This window comes from Xenopus tropicalis, chromosome 4 (genome assembly GCF_000004195.4).
Source record: "Xenopus tropicalis strain Nigerian chromosome 4, UCB_Xtro_10.0, whole genome shotgun sequence".
Classification (NCBI taxonomy): Eukaryota; Metazoa; Chordata; class Amphibia; order Anura; family Pipidae; genus Xenopus; species Xenopus tropicalis.
In genome coordinates, this window is record NC_030680.2 from 44,290,369 (window position 1) to 44,314,750 (window position 24,382).

Genomic DNA, 24,382 nt, shown 5'->3' on the forward strand with positions numbered 1-24,382 from the left:
TCAGATATTTTCCTGATTTGGGCACCATAACTGGGGCCTGTGTAGACCTGTCAGGAGAGACAATGTGCCCATGCACTCCTTGCCCAGTGTGACTTTCTAACATGCCTAATAAGTATTCCTGAATTTTGGTCAGTTGAGCAAGGCCTCTGGGCAGCCCTGATACACAGGCCGATAAGCACAGTGTGAAGGGAAGCTGTAAGATTTTATCTGCTTGTATATAGCCAGCTCTAGCCACATTTCTGTGCTGTAACAAGGCGACTAGACAGCCATTGCTATGGATATTACTTGGATTTGTCAATGTGGATAAAATTACCCACTTTATTTAATGCCACAAACAAGAAAATTATTATGAAGCCTATAAGTGTTGTAGTGTGCAGAAGACATGTTCAGAGTAAACCCACTGTTCTTTTGCTGCTATTTTTCTATAAGTCTGCTGAAAGACATGCCTTTTCTCAGATTCCCTGTAGAACGATCCCATGTGCTGTCTATTGTATTTTTTCCCCATTCTCTGAATCATAAAATGTGACCTGTTGTTGTTACTTTTTATAGGTCTTCCCCATGAGATTACCTTCCCTTGGTACTTGTGTCCTACGTAGGCAGCTCTGCTCTAGAGACTTCAACTCTCCAACCCTAATTTCCTTGGTTACAAAAGTTGTGAACAGTCTTGTCTTTAAAGTGACTCCAGAGGTTCTTTTATAACCAAAGCTTTTGCCTTTATACTAATGCAGTTATTTGTACTCTTTAAAATTCTTCATTAGTCGACAAAAATAATTCATTCTATAGGGACAATGTTTACTGTATGCAGATTAGTAATTTTGGCTATGTAATAAACAGAGGGGCAGGAAGTTGAAAGCTGTTCTCTTTGTCCCCCAGTCTTGCATTCCGGATGTGTCTCAGGATACAATCAGCTTCCTTGAGTTTGCTACACTGTAACAGAGAGACCATCCTTTTGGCTTTAGATTCTTAGCTGGAATTGCTGAAAGTTGCAAATATGATTCAGCGTCCGGCCTTTTGTGGTTAAACTTTTTATGTGCCTGCTATAGTTATAAGGCATAAATATATTTATATATGAATTCCTTGCTTACATAGTTTAGTTGGGTTGATTAAAGGCTGAAGTCCATCAAGTTCCACCCCTCCAAGTGAACTCCTGGGCACACATACTCAAACTTATACACTCACATACATAAACTATATATACCAACACCAATACTACTTGTAGATTTCAGTATCACAGTAGCCTTGGATATTATGCTTGTTTAAGGAACCATCCAAACCATCATCATAAAAACCCCATCTATTCTGCTTCAAATTAAAGTTCTGTTCCTCTAATCTAACGGATGGCCTCTGGTGCGCTGATTGTTTTTATGAGAAAAAAGAACACCCCCTTTCTGTCTATAATCCCCTCTAATGTACTTGTACAGAATAATCATGTCCCCTTGCAAGCGCCTTTATTCCAGAGAAAAAAAAAATACAGAGGTAGATGTGCATTTGTGGACCTTACGCTTAAAGGAGAAGGAAAGGCTAGTAAAGAGTTAATCTAAAGCTGCAGGCATACCTTCAGTTGTCTCAATAGTGCCCTTAAGTCTCCCCATATTTCACCTGTTCAGAAGATCTGAAGCCAAACAGGAAGAAAAAACGCTGAGCTGTGTAAAGAAAGTTTCCATAATGCCACACTCCTGCAAAGACATGCAGACCAAACTGAACATGCTCAGTTAGTTAGACTATGAGTCAGCTTCCTGCTGATTGGCTCAGATCCACATTCCTAAGGGGTTAAGTGAATCCTTAGCATTCTTGAAGGAGGGGGGAGCAGGAAAGAGCAGAGAACAGAAAGCTGCGTGTCTCTGGCACAGGAATTAGACACCACTAATCTTTTTTCAGAGAAGTCAGAGCAGTGCTAATGGCTGTATTTATATAGACCTTTCTGATAAAGCTTACTTAGTTTTTACCTTTCTTTCTCCTTTAACGCATTTCGTGGCATCTCGCCACTTCCTCAGCAGCATCAATAGCCCCCATTAGGAGGGACTATAATATATGGACGAGTCAAAACCTGAGCCGGGATGAAAGTATTGTAATCAAAAAGGCAGACAAAGGGGGTTCAGTGGTTGTCTTAGGTGCCTCCTGCTTATGTATACAACTAACTAACATAGAAACGTACATTTTGCTGGGAACATGACCCTACAGCAAGATCTAAAATGACCTTATGTGATTTACTGTCTGATGGCCTTTCTAATGGTGTATTAACTATGGGTGATGTGGATATTTTGAAATGTGAGAACCCAGTGATTCCGATATTCCGAGTTGCTTAAAATTGTAAAAGAGTGCCCGATTGTGGCCAGTATTGGGTCACTGGGAGAAAATTTGTCCTGTTATATACACAAGTTGCTGCATCTTAAAGACACCACTATGTGTATAAATCGAATACAAGGTTTAGAGTGGAAACCTACCTTTAGGTGGTTTTCGATGGACGTAGAGTCCTTATATTCATCTACTGATCACAGTTTTATAGTCTGCTGTTTCTGGCTAGAAAAGGAACAGTTGTTTCCTAAATAACAGAAACTTCAAAAAAGGCGGAGCACCACATGATTAAAAATAAGAACAGTCTTTATTCAATCACATTAAAAAGGCACATGTACATCTTACGGACCTATGCTTAACGCATCTGATGAAGTGGCGGGATTCAACGAAACGCGTTATGCGTAGGTCCGTAAGATGTACATGTGCCTTTTTAATGTGATTGAATAAAGACTGTTCTTATTTTTAATCACTAGGTGCTCCGCCTTTTTTGAAGTTTCTCTATTTGGGGCCATTGGGAGTTGGTCTGCGAGCAGCACACGTGTTTCTCAAGCGGTAAGTGCTCCCCCGTGTTTATATATATATATATATTTTTTCTCTGTGGTTTCCTAAATAACAGTCTGATTTTATTCTACAGGCTGTTGAATTTTTGTTGAGCTCTGACCCTTCTTATTCCAACCTATTCATGGGTTGATATGAGTGGCTCTAAGGGGCAGATTCATAAAATCACGAGTTCGAATCCCGAATGGGATAAATTCGGATTGGATACGAAAATTTCTGAAGATTGGAAATATCACGAAAATGCTTATGAAAAAATTGTATTGGTCACGATAATATTGTATTGGCAATCCGAAAGTCACAAAATTTTTGTACCGAACAATTGTAAACAGCGGGAAACCTTTGCGAAAGCATATGGAAAAGTTGCGCGGGCGTCGAAAAAGTTGCACAAGTGACGAAAAATTAGGCGAAAATATCCTCAGAGCCTTCGTGTCTTCGTAAATCTGCCCCTAAGTCTTTGGAGATTGTAACCCTTTTCGTTCTCAAATTTTTCGTTATATCAATGACTGTATCGGTATTTGGGATGCGGATGAAGAGTCACTGTCCAGTTTTGTTAGCTTTTGCAGGGGTCAAGTGGGGGGTAGTTCCTTTACATTTGAGACACATCTCGGCACTATTTCTTTTCTGGATGTTTTTCAGTTTGTGACAGTGCCATATATTGGGATCTTTATAGGAAACCCATTACCCATAATACACAATTACACTCAGATAGTGCCCATCCAGCCAGTTTGAGGCTGCTCTATTTGGGATCCTTTCATCAGCAGGCAGTGCAATTGTGGGACCATTTCTTGGAGAGAGGTCACTCCCCTGCGATAGTTAGAACTGCATATGAGAGAGCAGTAGCAAGTGACAGACGAGGCCTTCTTTGTACTGGTGGTGCACGTATATCAAAACTTAAAAATTCTAGGGCATGTCAATCTAAATTGTTTTTCTACGGTATATAGTAAAGACTTGTTTTATTCAGAAAAGCATATATAAATATTGGGGGGTTTTGTTGCAGGACCCAATTCTAGTAAAAGTTCTGGATGGCAAACCCACTTTTGTATTCAGAAAAGGCACAGATATTGTCTCGTGGTTATCTCTGAGCCTATATGTTTCTAAACAGGCTATTTGTCCTGGTTGAAACATGTAGGAATTTATCGATGTGGGAGAAATGGGTGCAAAGCATGCCAGTATTTAAACGTTTCCAAAACTTTGAATAGTACACTGACAAGGAGAAGTATATGAGATAAAACAGTGTTTCAACAAAATTATTATATCCCATGCAGATGCTACCATACTATATAAAAAAAAAACTAAACATTTTCAGAAACTTCATTTGGAACAAAAAACGCCCCAGAATAAGTCTTTCCAAACTAGAACAACACAAACACACCCCAACATCAAAGAGTATAATGAAGCAACCCTTCTCAGATACGTAGGAGACTAAACAGAGACTAAACTAAACAGAGACCTCTACACAATCATACCACTAGACCAACACCTAGTTGATAGAGTAGTCTCCGATTATCTACTGCATACACCTCTAAGGGCTCTGGCACACGGGGAGATTAGCCGCCCGCGACAAATCTCCCTGTTCGCGCGCGACTAATCTCCCCGAGTTGCCATCAGTTGCCATCCCACCGGCGAACATGTAAGTCGCCGGTGGGATGGGACACACGGCGGCGCGATTTCGGCAAATTGCCATAAATGCCTTTGCGAGGCAACTTCTGCGATTTGCCGAAATCGCCTGCGCAGCGTGTACCATCCCACTGGCGACTTACATGTTCGCTGGAGGGATGGTAGTTCAGGGAGATTAGTCGCCCGTGACAAGGGAGATTTGTCGCGGGCGACTTATCTCCCCGTGTGCCAGAGCCCTAACACAACTCCCACACACCATACAAACCAACCCCCTATTCATAGATACACACAAAGCGTCTCCACAAAGCGTCTCCACAACCCCACCTTAATCCAATGTAGTAGAGATGGGCTTCACAACACCTATGACCTACTGGGGAAAAACTTCACAATCATATCCCAAACTGACATGACAAACAAATATCCTTTCACAATACCACATATATACTTAAGCATGCAAATAGTTCACTACGCAACCCAAACTGTAAAACTACTAACAAACAAGGATAAAAATAGCCCAATGAACCAAATCTGGAAAGACAAAAACACAAAGCAAAACACATCAACCATATACCTATAACTATCAGAACCCTAACCAACATAGACAACGAAAAGCAACATACCTTCAAATGGACAACCAATATCCCAAACACATCAGACATTCTAAAGCAACACACAGAGGCAATGAAATTAACTCCAGTCAGCAAAGACATGACAATCCAAATCCTCCACAACTCCTACCTAACCCCAGAAAGGAGACATAAAATGGGTAACCTACAATCAGATAAATGCCTCCGATGCCACTCCCCAAAAGCCAACTTAATACACAATCTATGGTCGTGTCCCAAAATACAAAATTTCTGGAAGGAAATAGCCTCATACTGGACACAGATGACGGGAAAACCCCTCCAAACAGAACTAGAATGGGCATTGTTTATCACAACTAAAAAGAGGCAAAATTATGTTTTCATCCCTTGAGTCAATGCACTTTTTTATTCAAAACTGTACTTCTTTGCTTTAGTAGCCATGGAATGATCCTACTGATCTTACATAGAGTTGTAACTGTATCTATCTATTAGCAAGTGTAATCATCTTTAGGCTGATCTACAATTCCCAGCATCTATGGATTGCTGAAGGCAATAGGGTTTTTGCTGTACAAATTTACTTAAAGGGGTTTTCCCATCAACTTTTTTTTTTTTTTGGTCAAAGCAAATTTAATCCTAAGTATCTGCATTAACAATTTTCAATGATTTTAAAGACATTTGTAAATATATTTATTTAAATCAGTATCTGTCTGGCTATTTACATCCTAGCCCTGCGCTTGCTACCTTTCTAATGTCATCCAGGGGGAAGTGACGTTGTGGCAAAAAAAGGTAAAGAAAGCTAGTCACTGTTCAGCATTTAAAAACTGGGAAAGACACTGTCGAAAAATAAAATATCACTTCAGAAAAACATAATGAAAGAAACATTAGCAAGTGGGAATGATACTTATCCTTCTCCTTTAAGGATAATGGCATACAGGATGTTTTGTCTGAGGCATTGTCATGTGATTACTCAAGTAAACTGTATTAAAGCCAACAGGATCACCACTCACAACAAAGTGTTTTTGGACATTTTGTCTCCTCTGCTGGAGATGATTTAGCAAAGGGTTGACAAAAAGTCCCATGTGTCAAGCAAACACTGTTTACAATTGCAATTAAATTTACAAAAAACTTGTAACTTAAACTTATAACTTACAAATAACTACACAAATTTTACAATGGTTTTAATTATATATTGGAAATTTGCTTGCAATAACTTTTACATTAGGCGAAAAGGAAATGAGGAAAGGCGAAACATGAAAGGACATTTTTAGAAAAGATTGTGACACATAGAAATACATCATTAAGATGACTACACTAGATTTAATAAAATTTGGCAATTTTGATGACATTTCCAAAAATCACCTTAAAGGCGGCCACACACGTGGCGATTTTCGATCTTTCGTGTGACCATCGGTCGTACGAAAGATCGTTCAATCCGCCACTAACTTTCAGGGCTGAAACGGCAGATAAGGAGGTAGAAACAATAGGATTTCTACCTCCTGCCGATTTCAGCCCTGAAGGCAGATTCTGCTCAGGCGCCCTCTACGGCGGCCAATCAAAATCTTTTAACCGACCGACTGACCGACTCGACCGATATCAGCAGCCTCTTGCGATATCGGTCGACTTGCCATACATACACCGAATATCGTACGAAATGAGGTTTTGTACGATATTATCGGTGCGTGTATGGCCAGCTTTAAAGCTTCCACATAGCAGAATCTTATTTCTTACAAACCATTAGGCACCAAGATAAAACATGCTAAAAACAAATAAACAAGAAAAACTTCAGTGCTATTGGCTAAGGTATAGAAGCAGCAAAAAAATATGTGATGAGCCTACACCAAATCAGGGGTTTGTGAGTACCCACCTACATCTGTGCACTATAACTAGTGGCAGAGTTATAGTTCATCAAGAATCCGTATTTTTCTAATTTAAGTAATAGTTGTCTTTTGCACTTGATGTCATTTTTCTTTTTTTTTGGTTTCAAAGATTTGATCTCTTTTCTACTAACCGCTTGTATAATTATATATTGGATCACAAAGGGTGTTTTGGTAATATAAAATACAACAAAATATATATGTCAAGAAAGGCTCTAGGCCAGAGCTGAAATGTTAATCAGATGGCAATGATGGAATAAAGACTTAATTTGTTATAAAAAGACCCTGGAGAATCTGTGATATTTCTTAAGCTGCATTGATATATACTGGTGTTTGGAGTGTGGATAGTATATACCTTTAGGAACATTAGAAGCCCAACTCTGGGGTTCTGTAGGGGTTCTAACCTAAAGGACTTATTGGTATGTACAGACATTTCTCCTCATGTGCCCAAGTCAACTTCATGGTTGCCCAAACCTAACAATGTATGTAACACGTGTAACGGGTGTATTTTGTGAAGCTCCCTCTTGACTGGGGAGAGTTTGCCCATTCTCGGAAAAGATTTAAGATTAACCATCATCTTACTTGTACCTCTGGGTAACCACCAGTCAGCTTTACCTACTCTTCACTGCATGGCCATTGACTATGTTCCACCCTCAAGACGTGGGGGTGACAAACCCATTAGGGCAGCAGTTTGTGTCTATGTGGCTGGGTGACATCACAGCCACGCCACTTGGCGCCAATGCTGTTTCTATCTCTTAGCCAACAGCGCTGAAATTTTTCTTGTTTGTTTTGAACCGAAAGGATTTTGTCTTTGAATTTTTCACACAGACTTATTTAATTTTCTCAGGCTAAATACAAACTGAACTGAATAGTCTGTTACCAATATGTATAGATTTACTTAAGAATGTGGCATTTAGGGGCCTCAAGGTGAACGTGCCCCCATATGATCTATTATTTGTCATTTTAACTCCTGCAAAATCATCATATTCACAGCATTTTATGTTTGGTAAACATACAAAAAAGTATGTTCACTCTAGAAAGCCATACATTTTTGAAAAGTACACATAACCCCCCAATTCAAAATGCGTACAAATGTATTTCTACTCCAAAGTACCAACCCGCAAAGCTTTCCTGAAAGTGTTGATTTTGATTACATTTCTGAAAATCACCTAAATCTTCCAGTTTGTAGCTTGATACCCACTGTATATAGGTTTATCAAATCACATTGCAGTTAGAGGCCCAAAAATATACCTTGTGCATTCTAATTTTATGGTTGACATTTACCTAATTCATAAACACAAGGACAGTTTTATGTGGGGTAAAAGCTTATATAAAAGGTAAAAATCTCTGCTGTCAATCATATATTACCTTCCTTACCTCTATGCCTTAGGCCTTAGCCAAATGCATAATTCTTAGATTCATCTCGAATGCCAAATCATCTTCGAAAGATTCATTAAATAAACTAAACCCAAACTCTGATTTGTCAAACACAAATTTGTCAGATTAGTAATATTAGTAAAATTAAGGGGATTTTAGAGCTTAATACATAAAAACTCACCCATGTTCTATTCATTCCAAGGGATTTTTGGAAGTGTTTTTGTCAATGGGTGAATGTTAGAACTCCTCTCTTCTAAAAATCCCATAGGAATGAATACAACTTGGGTGAGTTTTTATTTATTAAGCTCTAAACTCACATTTTGATAAATCTGCTAAAGGGTTGGTTCAGGTTTAAGTCAACTTTTAGTATGTTATAGAATGGCCAATTCTATTTGTTATAGTTTTTTAAATAATTCCTGTCGTCTTCCGACTTTCTCTGTAAGGCTACAATTTTACTGCTATTGTTATTTTTTTATATTACTTATCTTTCTATTCAGACCCTCTCCTGTTCATATTCTAGTCTCTTAATCAAACCACTGTCTGGTTACTAGGGTAATTTGCAACCAGATAACTGCTCAAATTTCCAAACTGGAGAGTTGCTGAACAAAAAGTGAAATAATTAAAAAAAAAAAAAAAAAAAAAAAAATGGGGATGGACAGTAAAGAAATCCACAAAGTAATCCACAAAAGACGTCATCTCTGTAGCTTTATATGTTGTGCTCCAAAGGCACTAATGCTGTCTTTGAAGTAAGGAATGTATAAGACTATAGAGATGTCTTAATTAAGAGCATTCTGTTTTTTTTGGGGTTTTTTTTTATACAACATTTATGTGGCCTTTGTGGAATTCTTTACTGCCCATTGCCTTGGTGGTATTTTATGGATTTCAACTTATTTGTATATCCAGTTTAACTTTGATTCCCTATAATATATAGTCGTTTTAGTCGCTTTGCAGCTAATATAAACAATTATTTTGGTATTACTAAACACACAAGGTTAATGGCACATTGGGAAATAATAAATAAATAAATAAGACATGACAATTTTCTACCCCCTATGGAGCCAGGAGTGCTTTTTTGCTTTTTGTTGGAATACCAGCTGTATACCTGTGCAAACATTTCTATAAAAACTCAGAACATAGAAAAGTCTGTTAACTTCCTCCCTCTGTCCATTAATTTTCTAGTCTCGGTCCAGCTGCTCCTGTGCTCTCTATGACATCGCTTGTCCTCTATCTCTGGTTGATTGCATGCTGGTTCCTGCTGCTCTTCCACAGCAGTAGCCTTGATTTCAGTTCTTGTATTATTACATCAATTAGCTCGTGTGCATGGAATAGTCTGTTTCTTCACTCTTACCAATTAGAGGTGCCGTCCATTGTCTCTATGATGCAAAAATTCACTTGTGCTGTAATACAACAACACCGTCTTAACCCTTTCCTTTTCATTAATTAGATCAGGGATACTTCTGTTTTGTCCTCTAAAGTGTTTTGAAGTCTATAAGTATATACATTGTAACAATTCAATAATGGTGACATTTTGTGAACTATTCCACCCCTCTACTGGTTAGAGAGAGTATTCTAGCAAGAAAATGTATAATTTGCCTAATTCTGTGCTTGTGAAGTTTTAGGGTGATAGATATGTACTGCAGTGCTGCTCATTTTATAATGTTGACATTTTACATTTGTACATTTTCATGTGTTCACTCGGATGTACATTGTAACTGCAGATATCTTCCTTTCTGAGTTTAAAAGTCTGAAGAATATTTTGCTTTGTGTATCTTGGATGTGCTATAAAATAAGGTAATGGTATGGGATTCCTTATCCGGAAACCCGTTATCCAGAAAGTTCCGAATTACGTAAAGGCCATCTCCCATAGACTTCATTATAAGCTAATAATTTCAAGTTTTTAAAATTTCCCTTTTCTCTATAATAATAAAATAGCACCTTGTACTTGATCCAAACTAAGATATCATTTATGCGTTTTAGAGGCAAAACAATCATTGGGTTTATTCAATATTTGAATTATTTTTAGCAGATTTACATTATGGAGATCCAAATATCAGAAAGATCCCTTATCTAAAAAACTCTAGGTTCCAAGCATTCTGAATAACAGGTCCCATATCTGTACATGTAAATGGTTATTAAAATAAAAAAAATTGCAGGATATAGTTACTAGTATTTGTGCTTTTTTTTTTTTTTTTTTGCAAAAGTAGAGATTGAGTTAACAGAAGTTTGAAAAACGAAAATGTTATGTTTTCATTATTTTACAGACAACATAGAATTAAAATATTCTATGTTGTAGATGTGCATGACAGAATATTACATAAAAGATTCTCAAAAAAAACATTTATTTAGCCCAGGACCCACATTGACACATTTATTTAATAGATACTATTTCATCTATTGTGTCAGTGTGGGTTCTGGGCTAAATAAATGTTTTTGTGAATCAGCGAGTGCATCAGATTTTGGTTTATCAAAGTGATTGGTTGTGATAGGGTGAGGATCTTATTACTGTGTGTGTGTGTGTGTGTAGATGTACACATAGCATGTTCATTTCAAAAGAAACAATTCCATACCTTTTGTTGCTTGTTTATATTAAAATAATTCTCAGGGATATTTCTACTCTTGCTCTATAAAGCTCTTTCAAAAGGATAAATGCATCCAGGACTTCAATTTCTCATAATTCAGAGTGGCAAGCAGAAGCATGTTTATAACTAGAGCTACAGTTAGGTTGTTGATACAAGATACAAAGACAATATTGCCTGGTTGTAGGAAACTTTTATTTCTGACATATAATACTAAAGAATTATTATAATGTAAGTATGTAATATTATTTATGAATGGATTTGCAATATTCATTAAAACCTGGCAGTTGAGCTAAAAATCTGCTATTTGCTGTCTAAAAATTCAGATCTCTCAGAAAAGGGTAAAAACAGAATATAAATGTAAATTGTAACTGTTCACGCTATTTTTTTTTTTATTTTTTATTTGAAGCCTCCTAATTATAGGTGGTAGCTAGGGTTGCCACTGATTGACTGAATTGCGTGTCAATCAGGGAACAAGAATGCCTGCTTTTCAGAAGTGTGTACTGGACAGCCTGTATTGAGCACACCCAACCAGAAACATCTTTTGCTGCTGCTGCCTTTAATGGCCATGTTTGCCCGATGGCACACAACCAGCAGTGTCCTAAGAGTGCCCCCCCCCCAAAAACATTGATTTTTTTGTTGTACATTGGCATAATAAATGAGGTAAGCTCCCCAGCTGAAATTGAAAGTGCAGTCTCTATTTCTGCTTTGTTCTATACAAAACTAAACAGGCCACTCATTTCTATCCAGCATGTGCACAAGTGACAAAACTACCAATTTGGGCAGCTAAGTAACAGATGAGATTCAATGTTGATAAAAATAAGGCTGTGATTTATGTAAAGCTTTTGGTATTTGAAAATATGAAAGCTCACTTATAACAACTCCTTCATGGAAAAGAACCTAAGGTTTCTTGAGGATAAAAACCATAGTTGTAGCAAGCAATGCCATGTAGCTTCAGGAAATGCTAGCAAGGTACAGGTATGGGATCCCTTATCCGGGAACCCGTTATCCAGAAAGCTCCAAATTACAGAAAGTCCATCTCCCATAGACTCCATTTTAATCAAATAATTCAGAATTTTAAAACTGATTTCCTTTTTCTCTGTAGTAATAAAACAGCATCTTGTAATTGATCCCAACTAAGATATAATTAATCCTTATTGGAGGCAAAGCAATCCTATTGGGTTTAATTAATGTTTTATTTATTTTTTTAGTAGACTTAAGGAATGGAGATCCAAATTACAGAAAGACCCCTTATCCGGAATACCCTCGGTCCCGAGCATTCTGGATAATGGGTCCTATACATGTACTGTTCTGTTTTAAAAGGTGTATAGATTAAAATCACTGGAAAGGCCTCTGTTGGAATTTTTTTGGTTCCTTTGTTCAAATGGGATATAGGATATAGTTGATAAAAGGTAAAGGAAGTTCTCTGTTATGAAGCGAGGCTTGCAAAGTTGGTAATGCTTACATTAGAGAAGTGGTGCTATAATTAGAGAAAAGGTTATATATGCAATAAGGAATATATGCAATAAACTCTCTTATGCTTTACTGAAACATAGATCCCTGTATTAGACACAAAGGCATCCACTGAGATTAGAAAAAAATAGATATCCTCTTAACAAGTGAAAATACTTTTTTACAAAAAGAACTGTAAGGTTTTGCAAACTGTTGTACTGGCAGATTTGTACTGGAAGACTTTTTTTGTGTATTTTGTGTATTCTGCATATTATCACCAACCTGAAAGCATGACTGGACAACCTGGCTGTAGCAAGTTTAAAATTTCTTCCCTGCCTTCCTTTCATGCATTTAAAGAGATAATGACACCATAAATTACATTTTTTTTTTTTACATCTACCATAATGCTGTTTACTGCATACTGTTTATAATGTTGCCATAAAAGTATTTGCACAATGCTTTTACACTATCTGCCAGATCTCCCATGTTCCTTTATGAGGGGGACTGCCTTATTTGTGCATCAGTAATCCAATTAGCATTAGAAGCTATAACTGACAGGTTGAGAAGTGGCAGTCAGGTTTAGGAACTTCAAGTAACAATTATTTACAAAAGAAGACCTAACAGCAGGTGTAGCGTTTCTCTACTGCCAGAGTTCAGCCAAATAAGAAACACTTTATACCACCTCATTCCTCTTATGCATTTTCAGTTCAAAAACCACCTGGCACAAGTGATAGCAGGTTTCTCTTCATGTCATTGAAGGAGGAGATTAGCGGGTGTTATTTTGTCAGATGACAGAGAAATTCTATGGGGCATATTTATCCAAGTGTGTCAATGAGATTGCTACAGTCTGACAGTGAAATTCTGACGCTTAACAAAAGTGAACGTCTGAGTTCATGTTCATGTCCCCAGAAAAGCTAACACAAGTGAATATAATGGTGGAATTTTTCTTTGGCAGACTGTCGCAAGCGCAAGTGTTTTTCCACTTGCCGAAAATATACGCTATATGCCACGTGTGACATCAGCCTTAAACATAAAAACGTGTGGCTACTGTGAATCAAACAGCCTGATGCGTTTTGGGAAGAACCCTTAATCCTAGGCATATAAAAAAAGACCCAAAATCTCCAGAAATGTGTTCAAACATTAACTTTGCAAATTTAGTAAAATGGGAGTGGTATTTAGGGGGTTTGTGGGAAAAAAATTTCACCATGCTACACGCACGTTTATTTTTGTCTCTTTGCTTTTTTCAGATGTTGGGAGGTTTGCATTTATCATGTTCATGTTGTGTCTAATTATTGCATGTTTCTTTTTTTAGTGGAAGATTCTGAAGACTTTGGGCTAAATTGGGAATCCACAGTCACCCAGGCAGGTAAGTTATTTACACCACTTCTATTGACAATGGATTCTCATTTATTATATAGATATAGATACATACACATTTAATTTATCATTAGTTTTAGGGTTTTTTTTGGTGCTTTTTTTTTTTTTTTAAAGGTAAATTTATTTTATTGATTTACAAAATCACAAAACAATAAAATACAAAACAGTGTTCGATATATACTGACATTGGAATGGTGTCAAGTTGAGTTTAGGTCAGTACATGCAAGGATATTGTTAGGCACTGCAGTTGTCACTATGTAGGTGACTGTTTAGTTCTGTCGGGTCAGTCACACTTAATATAAGGGGGTGAGCTATGTGTCCAGGTTATCTTGGTTCCACCAGTTTCCCTAGAACTTATCATATCATATGCACCTCTTGTTACGTAAGTTATTTTAATGAGGGGGGACAGGACCAAATCATGTGAAGGAAGTTGGCACTGGGGGGATTTACATCTTGGGCAGAGGTCATCCTGTCTCCTCCCAAATCTCATCAGCTTGAGTTGTGTTATATAAGTTTGGTGCAGAAATTTGTACTGTATGAGCCTATCCTTTATCGAGATTAGAAAGTTATAGCCATTGTCTGTGGCTTCCTCCCATTGTTCATGTTCTAGACCTGAAATGTCCTGTGTCCAAAGATGATAGGCTCGATCAAAGGGTGGCTTAACTGTTTTCATAATCTCTTTGTATAGCCTGGATAAAAGTTTGGCTGGTTATTATGGGGGGAAGGGTGTGGAATTGTGCATGAAAGGCGTGCCTAAGCTGGAAGTACCTATAGAGTTGTATCTGCTGGCCCAAGGCTCTGTCTTGCAGATCTTGGTGTGTAGGGGAACTGAGGACCAACTCGGTGCTCTGTGGAGCACTTCCCAGAGGTAGTTTCACTCCACCAAGTCGAAGGCTTTTTCAGAGTCAAGCGAAGCCACAACTCTGGAGCCTTTGTTGGTATGTGGGAGTTGGAGGTTAGTAAATTATCGAAGGAGGTTGAAGTCCGTCGCTTTACTTGGCATGAATCCTGATTGGTCTGGATTAATTAAATCCTGCACAGCCCGGGTAAGTCTGGTAGCTAGAATTTTTGCCAATATTTTGGCGTCAGTCTTTATAAGTGATATGAGCTACAAAGGGTTGGATCGCGGCCAGATTTTGGGATGACCACTATAAGGGCATTATGAAATGATGGTGGTAACGACAGAGAATCCCAGGCTGCTTGGTCTCTAGTAGTTAGGGAGCTATTATTTTATTTAGTGACTTATACCAGTCTGGGGTTAGCCCGTCCAGGCGTTTTTTGGATGGAAGGGATTGTATGGCAATTTCAATTTAATCAACGGTTATACGTAGGTCAAGCCAGGCTCTCTCTGCAGGGGATATTGTGGGTATTGCTGAGGAATCATAGTAGCTGTTCAGCTGGGGTATTGTACATGAGGTAGTGGAGTTATAGAGGTTTTTCATAGCAAATGTTTCAGCTATTAAGTGAGGTTCATAGACCATTCGGCCCTCCTCGGATTGAATATGAGGCACAGCTGTAGAGAGTTGCTGTTGTTTGGCTAGGAAGGCCAATGTTTTGCTGTTTTTGTCCCCTTAATCAAAAATTTGTTGGGAGCTGTATAATACGGCTTTTTTAGCTATAGCAGTGGATTCCCTGGCTTGGGCTGCTTCTGTTAGCCTCACCTCTTCATAGGTATTTACAGATGGGTTACTATAATGTTGTTTTTGTGCTTTAGGTGTTTTATTGCTTTAGGTAGGACCATATTAAAGGAAAAGTAACACTAAAATTTTTTAAGTAAAAAAATCTGTTCTACCCTGCGGCAATAATTGCCCTATCCTTCCCAGTGTTTATTCTTTTAAATGCTTTATTAGAAAATACCTTGTAAAATGTTGCATCCGGTCATTTCAAATACGGCGATCCAGAAGATGCAGAATCCACTATGTGACGATCGACATCTCCTCCTAGCCTAACAGGAAGGAGTCAGGCTAGGAGGAGATGTAAGTCGTCACATAGTGAATTCTGCATCTTCTGGATCGCCGTATTTGAAATTACCGGATTGTTTTTACTTAAAAAAAATTTAGTGTTACCATTTAGTTTTCCTTTAAGCTTCGTTTAAATTTAGAGTTCAGTCCCCTTATATTCCATGACACAATACTATAGGAAGCCATTGATAATACAGTTGCTGTATATGGCTCTATGGAGATGTGACTTACTTACACTGCGTTCTGCACCTGACCTAACACCATTAGCACTGAGAAAGTAACCGTATTGTTATATATTCAAACAAAAATACAATTAAAAACAACCAATAACTTCCCTACCCACCCTCCTGTTTTGGGTGTTTTTATTGTTGTGGCAGCTGGACAACTGCTGTACACAAAGGATGTTAACCATGTGGTTGTAGATAATCTTCTGGATATATCAGAAGTAGAGGGCTCCACAAGCTGGGTCTCTGTCCCGGCCAAGTCAGCTTGTTGTAATAGAGGAGTCTCTGGTCCCTGTACCTTGGAAAGGGGGATCTTTAGTCCCTTTACCAAAATGTGACTATGTTGCTAGGGTGTGGGGGATGGAGGGGTAGTCCCTTTATGGCAGTGTCTGTTCCTTCAATGGAATTAGGAGGGTTGGGTGTCCCTCTTTTGTGTAGAGCAGTATAGTGGGGTGCAGAATCACCCAGTATGGATAAAGGGACAAATACCTACCAGGCCCCCCTAGTCCATCTGTATCTGGAAGGTAGTGCCAGGAGTATCAGTCAGGTGTTAGTAACTGGCCCAGAGTCATTTGAAAAGGTATAGAATAGTTAAGTTCGGCCCCTGGGGTTGGTAGTGAGTGTGGGGCAACAGAGGTTTAGTGGTAATGGGGGGGCCAAGCTGTTCAGTACTGGTGTTTCCGGGTAGCCAAGGCAACAGGGGCCCAGTGTATTTCTGTCAGCACATTTGCTATATACCAGTGCCCAGGGTAGTATAGGGGGAAGGCAATGTGTAGAAGGTGGGCAATGAGATCGGGTCTTTCCATGGACTTTAGTCTTGGTGTTTCCTTTGAATTTGAATTGTCTACACATTCTAATATAGCACATATCTGGGGGAAATTGTATTGGTGTAGAGGGAATAAATTTGCTAATTTTAAACATTGTTTATAATTTTCTGGGTTGTAATAATAGGACTCAAAATGCAGTAATGGTAAAGCAATTTCTTGGGGTGGTGAGGGCGGCTATCTAGAAGGCTCTGGTTTTCACGTAAACATTATTTAATGCCTTTATTGCCGAGCACGTATGTGCTTTTGCCGCTTGTGCAGAGAGTCCTGTGAGCACCCAACCCCCTAGGTAACAAGCCTAGGGGGCTGGCAAGTTGGTCCTGCAACGCAATTGTCGCAGGACCCGACTTCTAAAAGCAGACACGATTGCACTTGTGTCTGCTGTTAGAGCTTTCTCCTCCAGCCCCTCTGAGCCAGCTCATATACTTCCTGCTGCAGAGACTCTGCAATCTTGGAACCCTCTGTGCAGCCAAGGACCCTCCTGTTCACAATATATAGACACATTTACACACACACATACATGCATTTATACACATACAACACACCTTTTGCCGCAAGGCTCTGTACTTGGGCCAAACGATCAAATTATTACGGTGGGTATAGGCAAAGTCGGTCCGGGGACCGCATCAACGAGCCGATGCGGTCCCCGATCCGACTAGATTTTTTAACCTGCCCGATCGAGATCTGGCTGATTTCAGGCCAGATATTGGTCAGGCAGGCCCGTCGGTAGTGCCCATACATGGGCCCATTAGCTGCCGAATCGGTCTCAGGGACCGATATCGGCAGTTAGAATCGGCCTGTGTATGGGGACCTTAACAGTTGAAACGGAGACTCAAATCTCTATGTGCCTCCTAGCTATCTCCAATTGGATTTACCAACGCCACCTCAAACTGAACCTAACAAAAACTGAACTAATGATCTTTCCGCCTAAGCCTGGTCCTACCCCCCCCCCCACCTTTTACTACCTCTTTGGCACGCTCATCAACCCTGTCGACTTGCCACGTTGTTTGGGGGTAATCTTTGAAAAAAAAAAAAAAGGCCACTTACATTTTTAGTGAGCAGGAGGGTCCTTTCCATCGGCAAGGAAGTGCGTGGGCTGGCTCAGGGGGGCTACAGGAGGAAGCAGCAGATACAAGTGCAATCGTGTCTGCTGTTAGAAAATCGAGTATCTGGACCGTCTTGCCAGCCCCCTTGGCTCATGCGCACTAGACTCTCTGCACCGGCGGTGCTGAGAGAGAAGCTTAAACTACGGAGCACGTACGTGATACATGCTTGGCAGATAAAGCCTTTTATGTGAAGCACGTATTACTTATGTGCTTGGCAGAAGAAGTGCAAGCTGAACACAGATGGCAACCAAGTCATCCACAATAACCAATTTTGACCTGATTTAATGATTTGTTTTTTGGGAGGAGCCCTAAAGGAGTATAGTTAGAACCCGCTAAAAAATTGTAAAATTATCTTCAAAAAATTTTTAGGCATATTTAGGTCTATACTGGCCAACGAGAAAGTTACTCAGTGGATACACTGTTTGACCTACTTATCTGCATTTTAGCTTCTTTCACTCCTATCACTCCTGTCAAATGAGGAGATGAGCTTAGTAAGGAGTTACAGTGGGGGTGCAGTAGATTTTGAATTGAATTTTGCGAAATTGAATATTGCAAAAGCATTTAAAGGAGAAGGAAAGGCTAGTAAAGAGTTCATCTCAAAATGCAGGCATACCTTCAGTTGTCTCAATAGTGCCCTTAAGTCTCCCCAGCCAAACAGTAAGGAAAAACGCTGAGCTGGGTAGAGAAGATTCCCATAATGCATCGCTCATCCCCAGACTCGGCAACTTAGAACTGTAGGCGGCGCATGCGCAGAAACAGGAGGCTCCCCCTAGCGTCTGCAGCGGCAGCATGAGACACAGGTGCTGGTAGGGGGGAGAGGCAAGGGGGACAAGCGGCGGTGCTGGTAGGGGGGAGAGGCAAGGGGGACACGAGCGGCGGTGCTGGTAGGGGGGAGAGGCAAGAGGGACAAGCGGCGGTGCTGGTAGGGGGGAGAGGCAAGAGGGACAAGCGGCAGTGCTGGTAGGGGGGAGAGGCAAGGGGGACACGAGCGGCGGTGCTGGTAGGGGGGAGAGGCAAGGGGGACAAGCGGCCATGTTAAAGATGGCAGCGCCGTTCACTGAAACAAGTATGTAGAATGTTGCAGTGTATCTCTGTAAATCTTTCATTAGGCAAGCTAGAAATATAGCGTTTTTACACAGCAATAGTAGTACTATTTAATAGTGTGGTTAATAGATTTTGACTTTCCTTCTCCTTTAATACAGTGCCCCACAAATAACTACTTTCTAAGCTATGGTCTGTTGATCTTAATTAGTTAAGAGCAACAATTTAGTTGTTAGGTTTGTACATGCATTGGGAACTGGCAACAGGATTTTGTACAGAGGGTGGTTATTAATATAGGACATTGTCTTTTTGGTGCAACGTCCTTAGTGGGGTTCTGCTGGGTTCTGTATCGGATGCATTTTTATTTAACTTTTTCAATAATGACTTGGGGAGGGTATTATAAGTAATGTATCCGTGTCCGCAGATGATGCAAAACGTTGCAGTCCAATTAATTCTATTTAGAATGTGACATCTCTGCATCAAGAACTTGACAAATTGGCAACCGAGTAGCAGATAAGATTAAAATTTGATAAATGTATGGTCATGCACCTAGGGCATAAAAATATGCAAGTCACTTAGGAGAGTACACTAGGCAAATCCGTAATGGAGAAGACCCTGGAGTCCGTGTAGATAATACATTGGATGTAGCAAGCAATGCCAGTCAGCAGCTGCAAAGGAAGGCAAGGTTTTGAGCTTTATTAAAAGGGCCAGATTCACAGGAGGAGGGGATCATTCTTCCACTTTACAGAGTCCTGCTAAAGTCCCATCTAGAATATGCCATGCAGTTTCTGTCTCCAGTGCTCAAATGGGACATTATTGAAATAGAGTCCAAAGAGGGAAATGAAGAAACACTGGCCAAGTTGGGTCTGTTTAGACTGGAGAAAGAGGCACTTTAGGGTGGATTTGATAACTATATATAAATATATAAGGGGATCATATAATAATACCACTGTTTATTTAACAGTAGATCCTTTCCAGCAGATAGAAGGTCAGTTAGAAGAAAGGAGGTTCCATCAGAATATTTGTAAACGTTTGCTTGCAGTGAGAGCTGTGAAGTTGTGGAATTATATTGTTGAATAAGTCAAGCAGAAATGTGCATTAATGCTGTTGGTATGTGCAAACTGATAATATCGTACGATATTCGGTGCATGTATGGCAAGTCGGCGAGTCGACCGATATTGCAGGAAGCTGCTGATATCGGTCGACTCGCCGATTGGGCCAGTTAAAAGATTTTGATCGGGTGCCATAGAAGGCGTCTGACGGCGTCTGCCGTTTCAGCCCTGAACGGTTTGTGGCTGATTGTACGATCGCAAATCGCCACGTGTGTGGCCACCTTTAGTATTGTCCTATGGGAGATAATTGTGCTGTATAGAAATAGATGGGTCATTGGTAAGACCTATTTTGATCGATTGGATGCCCCCCCAGTTTGTATGGGGCCCCACCTTGTTTTCCAGAATTGCAGTTTGGTGCCATATTTGAGTAGGCGAAATGAGCTATGCTGATGACCCTTACCAGCACATGTATGGGGTCATGGGTCACCCTGAACAGGATGGGGCCACACTTTTCTGTATATAGCATGAGAATTTGCCTTGCAGGGCAGTTAATTAAAATTCAGGTTAATTTTTTTTTTTATAGTTGTAATTATGGTGTGTAGGCAGCCATCTTAGTGCTCTTTCAAAAAGAGCCAGCGCTACACATTAGAACTGCTTTTAGGTAATCTATTGTTTCTTTGTACTTAATGTAACTGAAGGAGTCACAAGCTAGACTTTGATTTCTTACTATTGAGTGCTGTTCTGATATCTTCTGGGAGCTGCCGTCTTGCTACCTTCCCATTGCTGCTGATCGGCTGCTGGGAGGGGGGTGATATCACCTCAACTTGCAGCTCAGAAGTAAAGTGTAACTGAAGTTTATCAGAGCACAGATCACATGGCTGTGGCACCCTGGGAAATGAAGAATATGGCTAGTCCCATGTGATATTTCAAAATAAAATATTAAAAAAATCAGTGTTTTTAGGATATTTCCTGGATTGGCCGTATCCGCACAGTTAAAATGAATATCCTACCGAAAGTGCTCTATTATTTATACCCAATTCAGATATCGAAAAGTTACAACAACAGGTCATGAAATTTATATGGAACACTAAGCCCCCTAGGGTTTCCAAAGGTAAAAAAGAAAAAAAGAAAAAAAAAAGGGGGGAGGGGAAAATTTTACCAAAAGTCCCAAGGGAACACTTGGATTATGGGACAACTAAGACGAAAAAAAAATATTTGTAGGTAGAACCCGGATCCCGGAGAGAGAGAAGTCAACAGAGGCACCCCACCCTGCTTTGTTTGGTTTTAGTTTGATAAGTTACAATACCATTATTTCTCTTTTTTCTTAACTTTTTACTTTTAATTTCCTGGTAAGTTGGAAAAGCAATACCCCGACTGGCACATTACCTATTCTAACCCCTCCCCCCAACGATATGCAAGAATGATATTTGGTTAATAACTGTACGGTTTATTGATGTAATTATATACAACTTTACGTACCATTGGTAATATTGTTATGTAACATGTCATTCTCAATAAAAAAGTTAAAAATAAATTTTTTTTTTTTCAAAATCTGCGTTTTTGAAAAACAAATTGCAATGCAGGATTTAGCTGGAGAAGCTTTATTAACTGATTTGTTTTGGGGGAAAATTGTATCGTACTTACCGTGATTTTCCTGGCTAACAACATGTCAACACTCACTGGGATAGCCCCTCCCCTCCTCACCCATCAGAAGGACCCTCCCCAAAGTCCAACCCTATCCCAATATCAAGTAATAAGTTTCTAAAAACTACCAAATAAGGGTGGAAAACTGTTGACATGGAGTTAGCCAGGAAAGGAAAATCACGGTAAGTATGATACAATTTTCCCTTTTCCTGGCCACTCCATGTCAATACTCACCGGAACATAGCAAGCTAATGTCCCCAATTGGGAGGTTAGGATATCTGGATCCCAGAATGTAACTGTTCCAGATTCATCCCGAACCAAGTGAAAACCCTACAGGCGAACCTAGAAATAAACACCTTGTATAAACCTGTGAACTCTATATCTGGACTGAAATAAAAAAAAGAATGAGACCCGTGTGAATAGGCAGAGTAAGGACTAGAACTCTATAAAGGCAAACCCTTTAGAGAAAGGTATCTGCGAGATCTTAAGACCTGGCAATTTAAAAAATAATAAATACACATTCATAAAACATACCCAAGAAGCACTGTGGTAGTGAGAATCTTCCTACAGCTAGTCTTGAGAATAACAGGCACAAATCAGTTCTGAAAACCGTATGTATGTATGTATGTATGTATGTATGTATGTATAACTTTATTTATAAAGTGCCACAAGGGTACTCAGCGCTCTACAATCTTACAAAATACAAAATAACACACAGGGAGGACAAATGTTATAATAAATAAATACAATAAATATATATACAGTGGCTTGCAAAAGTATTCGGCCCCCTTGAACTTTTCCACATTTTGTCACATTACAGCCACAAACATGAATCAATTTTATTGGAATTCCACGTGAAAGACCAATACAAAGTGGTGTACACGTGAGAAGTGGAACGAAAATCGTACATGATTCCAAACATTTTTTTTTTTACAAATAAATAACTGCAAAGTGGGGTGTGCGTAATTATTCAGCCCCCTGAGTCAATACTTTGTATAACCACCTTTTGCTGCAATTACAACTGACAGTCTTTTAGGGTATGTCTCTACCAGCTTTGCACATCTAGAGACTGAAATCCTTGCCCATTCTTCTTTGCAAAACAGCTCCAGCTCAGTCACATTAGATGGACAGCATTTGTGAACAGCAGTTTTCAGATCTTGCCACAGATTCTCGACATGGATATGTTTTGTTTTAATCCATTCCATTGTTGCCCTGGCTTTATGTTTAGGGTCGTTGTCCTGCTGGAAGGTGAACCTCCGCCCCAGTCTCAAGTCTTTTTCAGACTCCTTCCCTGTCCCTGCTGAAGAGAAGCACCCCCAGAGCATGATGCTGCCACCACCATATTTGACAGTGGGGATGATGTGTTCAGAGTGATGTGCAGTGTTAGTTTTCCACCACACATAGCGTTTTGCATTTTGGTCAAAAAGTTCCATTTTGGTCTCATCTGACCAGAGCACTTTCTTCCACATGTTTGCTGTGTCCCCCACATGGCTTGTGGCAAACTGTAAACGGGACTTCTTATGGTTTTCTGTTAACAATGGCTTTCTTCTTGCCACTCTTCCATAAAGGCCAACTTTGTGCAGGGGGGAGGGAATGAAACACGTGCAGTATGAAGCAAAGAGGGAAAGGAAGGGAGAATACCTTTTTAGAGATGGCTGCCTGTTCTAGAAAATGGGAAGTAAGTGTGACTGAGTAAATATTTGATTAGGTGAGCCAAAAGTGTGGCGTTTTTACTAAACAATAGGAGGACTATTGGGCAGTATGCTTTTTAAATTTTGACTTGCATTCTCCTTTAAGGCTACAGCTCTACAGTCTAGCCAAATTATATATATCACACCCCTACTCTGTTGGCTGAGATCTGTGTATCCTACCTATACCCAATCTTGCTGTTTGCATTGCTCTCTGTATTGAAAGAAGAGTGTTGCTGCTACCTTCAGAGATTACCTTTTACAAATATACTGTACCTGCATGCAGCACACCTGTTACATTCATATACAACCCAAATTGCTCGGTTGTGCCTGTAAGCCAGTTGACTACCGCCTTAATAAAAAATAAAATACAGCACATATACAGCATTAACATGTAATAATATATATATCTAGCCCGGCTGTTGCATCTACATAAGCCCTGGTTTGCTGCATTAACCAAGTAAGCAATGCCCAAACCGCATGTTGCAATAGAAAACCATGCTTTTAATGAATATGAATGTTGCTTAAAACAAACATGATATACAGCGTCACTATCAGTGATATGTTACCCATACTTACCTGGATGCTGCATAAGCAAATATGACCCATAACTGAATAATAATAATAATAATAATATATTATTGCCTTAACCTCCAACACACAGAGATGCTAATAGCATATACATTCAAATTTGTCATTACCTTAGCCTGCATGATACCCACTGAAGTGTTTTAACATACATTTGTATAGATAGTATAGAACAGTGCTGTCCAACTGGCAGCCCGTGGACCCCCTCTGTGTGCCCCCCCCCCCCCCCACCTGTCTGGCTGCTTTGATGGCTTACCTTTGTGTGATCTTAAAGGAATAGTAACACCAAAAAACGAAAGTGCTTTAAAGTAATTAAAAAATAATGTACTGTTGCCCTGCTCTGGAAAAACAGGTGTGTTTGCTACAGAAATGCTTCTATAGTTTATATAAATAAGCTGCTTTGTAGCCACAGGGGCAGCCATTCAAGCTAGAAAAAGGGAGAAAAGGCACAGGTTACTTAGCAGATAACAGATAAGCTCTAAAGCAGGGGTGTCAAACTCAATCACATAAGGGGGCCAAAATCTAAAACACAGGCTTAGTCACC

General features: G+C 39.6%; 1 protein-coding gene across 3 annotated transcripts in view; it reads left to right on the plus strand.

Moving 5' to 3' along the window:
- Nucleotides 1–24,382, plus strand: part of znf423 (zinc finger protein 423) — a 232,346-nt gene that overhangs the window by 9,685 nt on the left and 198,279 nt on the right. For all 3 annotated transcript variants that reach the window (XR_208509.4, XM_004913546.4, XM_002937371.4), the window contains exon 2: nucleotides 13,646–13,699. Coding sequence is in view for 1 of the 3 variants with exons in the window: in XM_002937371.4 (XP_002937417.2) it covers nucleotides 13,646–13,699 (54 nt within the window). In the remaining 2 variants the exon portion in view is untranslated. The remainder of the gene's footprint in view (nucleotides 1–13,645; nucleotides 13,700–24,382) is intronic.